The following is a 700-nucleotide window of genomic DNA, read 5'->3' on the forward strand; positions in this document are numbered from 1 at the left end:
CCAGGGTTGTCCCCCCCCAGCACCCAAGGGTGCCACCCCCTCCTCACCCATCTCCTGGGGTCCCACCCGCTGTCCCCCCACCTTGGTGACCCCCAACCCTCCCAGGGGTGCCCTCCGTGTCCCCCGACCCTTGGGTGCCCCCCCTCAGCCGCCCCGCCGCAGCCCCCGTGCCCCGCTCACCGCAGCCCCGGGGCCGGTACACCTGCTGGTCGGGCCGGCGGGGCCGGGGCGGGTTCGGGGTGAGCCGGGTGCGCGCCCGGCCCCGCGCCTGCCGCACGGCGCGGTCGTACGCGTCCCTGCGCACCGGGAACCGGTTACCGGGGGTGGGGGGACGCGGCGGGAGCGGGGGGCGCGCGGAGCCGCCGGCGATGTTACCTGGCGAGCTGGTTGCGGCGGATGTGCCGCACGAAGCCGTGGCTCATGTCGAGCCGCCCGCCCGGCCGGCAGCGCCAGCCCGGGGCCGGGGCCGCCGCCTCCATCCCGGTTACCGGGGGAGTCGGTCCCGGGGGGTCGGTCCCGGGGACGCGGCGCCTTTAAGAGCCCCGCGGGCCGGGCGGCCGCGCGTGCGCAGAGCCCTCGGCGGCGAGCGCTGACCCCGCCCCTTCAGCCGAGCGTGCGCACGGCGCGGCCCCCGCGCCCTCCGCGCAGGCGCAGTGCGCGCGCGCCGCCGCCATGTCGAGCCGCGGGCGGCGGGAGCGGG

At 80.4% G+C, this 700-nt stretch overlaps 1 protein-coding gene across 1 annotated transcript in view; it reads right to left on the minus strand.

The window, feature by feature from the left end:
* Positions 1-539, minus strand: part of LOC113940128 (UPF0561 protein C2orf68-like) — a 1,844-nt gene extending 1,305 nt beyond the window's left edge. The window contains exons 1-2 of the mRNA XM_027631218.1: positions 376-539; positions 181-296 (exon numbers count right to left, since the gene is read on the minus strand). Of these exons, the coding sequence (XP_027487019.1) occupies positions 181-296; positions 376-479 (220 nt within the window). The 5' untranslated portion in view covers positions 480-539. The remainder of the gene's footprint in view (positions 1-180; positions 297-375) is intronic.
* Between the last annotated feature and the right edge of the window lie 161 nt (positions 540-700).

The sequence above is a fragment of the Corapipo altera genome, unplaced genomic scaffold, assembly GCF_003945725.1.
Source record: "Corapipo altera isolate COAL_440 unplaced genomic scaffold, ASM394572v1 128011, whole genome shotgun sequence".
NCBI lineage: Eukaryota > Metazoa > Chordata > Aves > Passeriformes > Pipridae > Corapipo > Corapipo altera.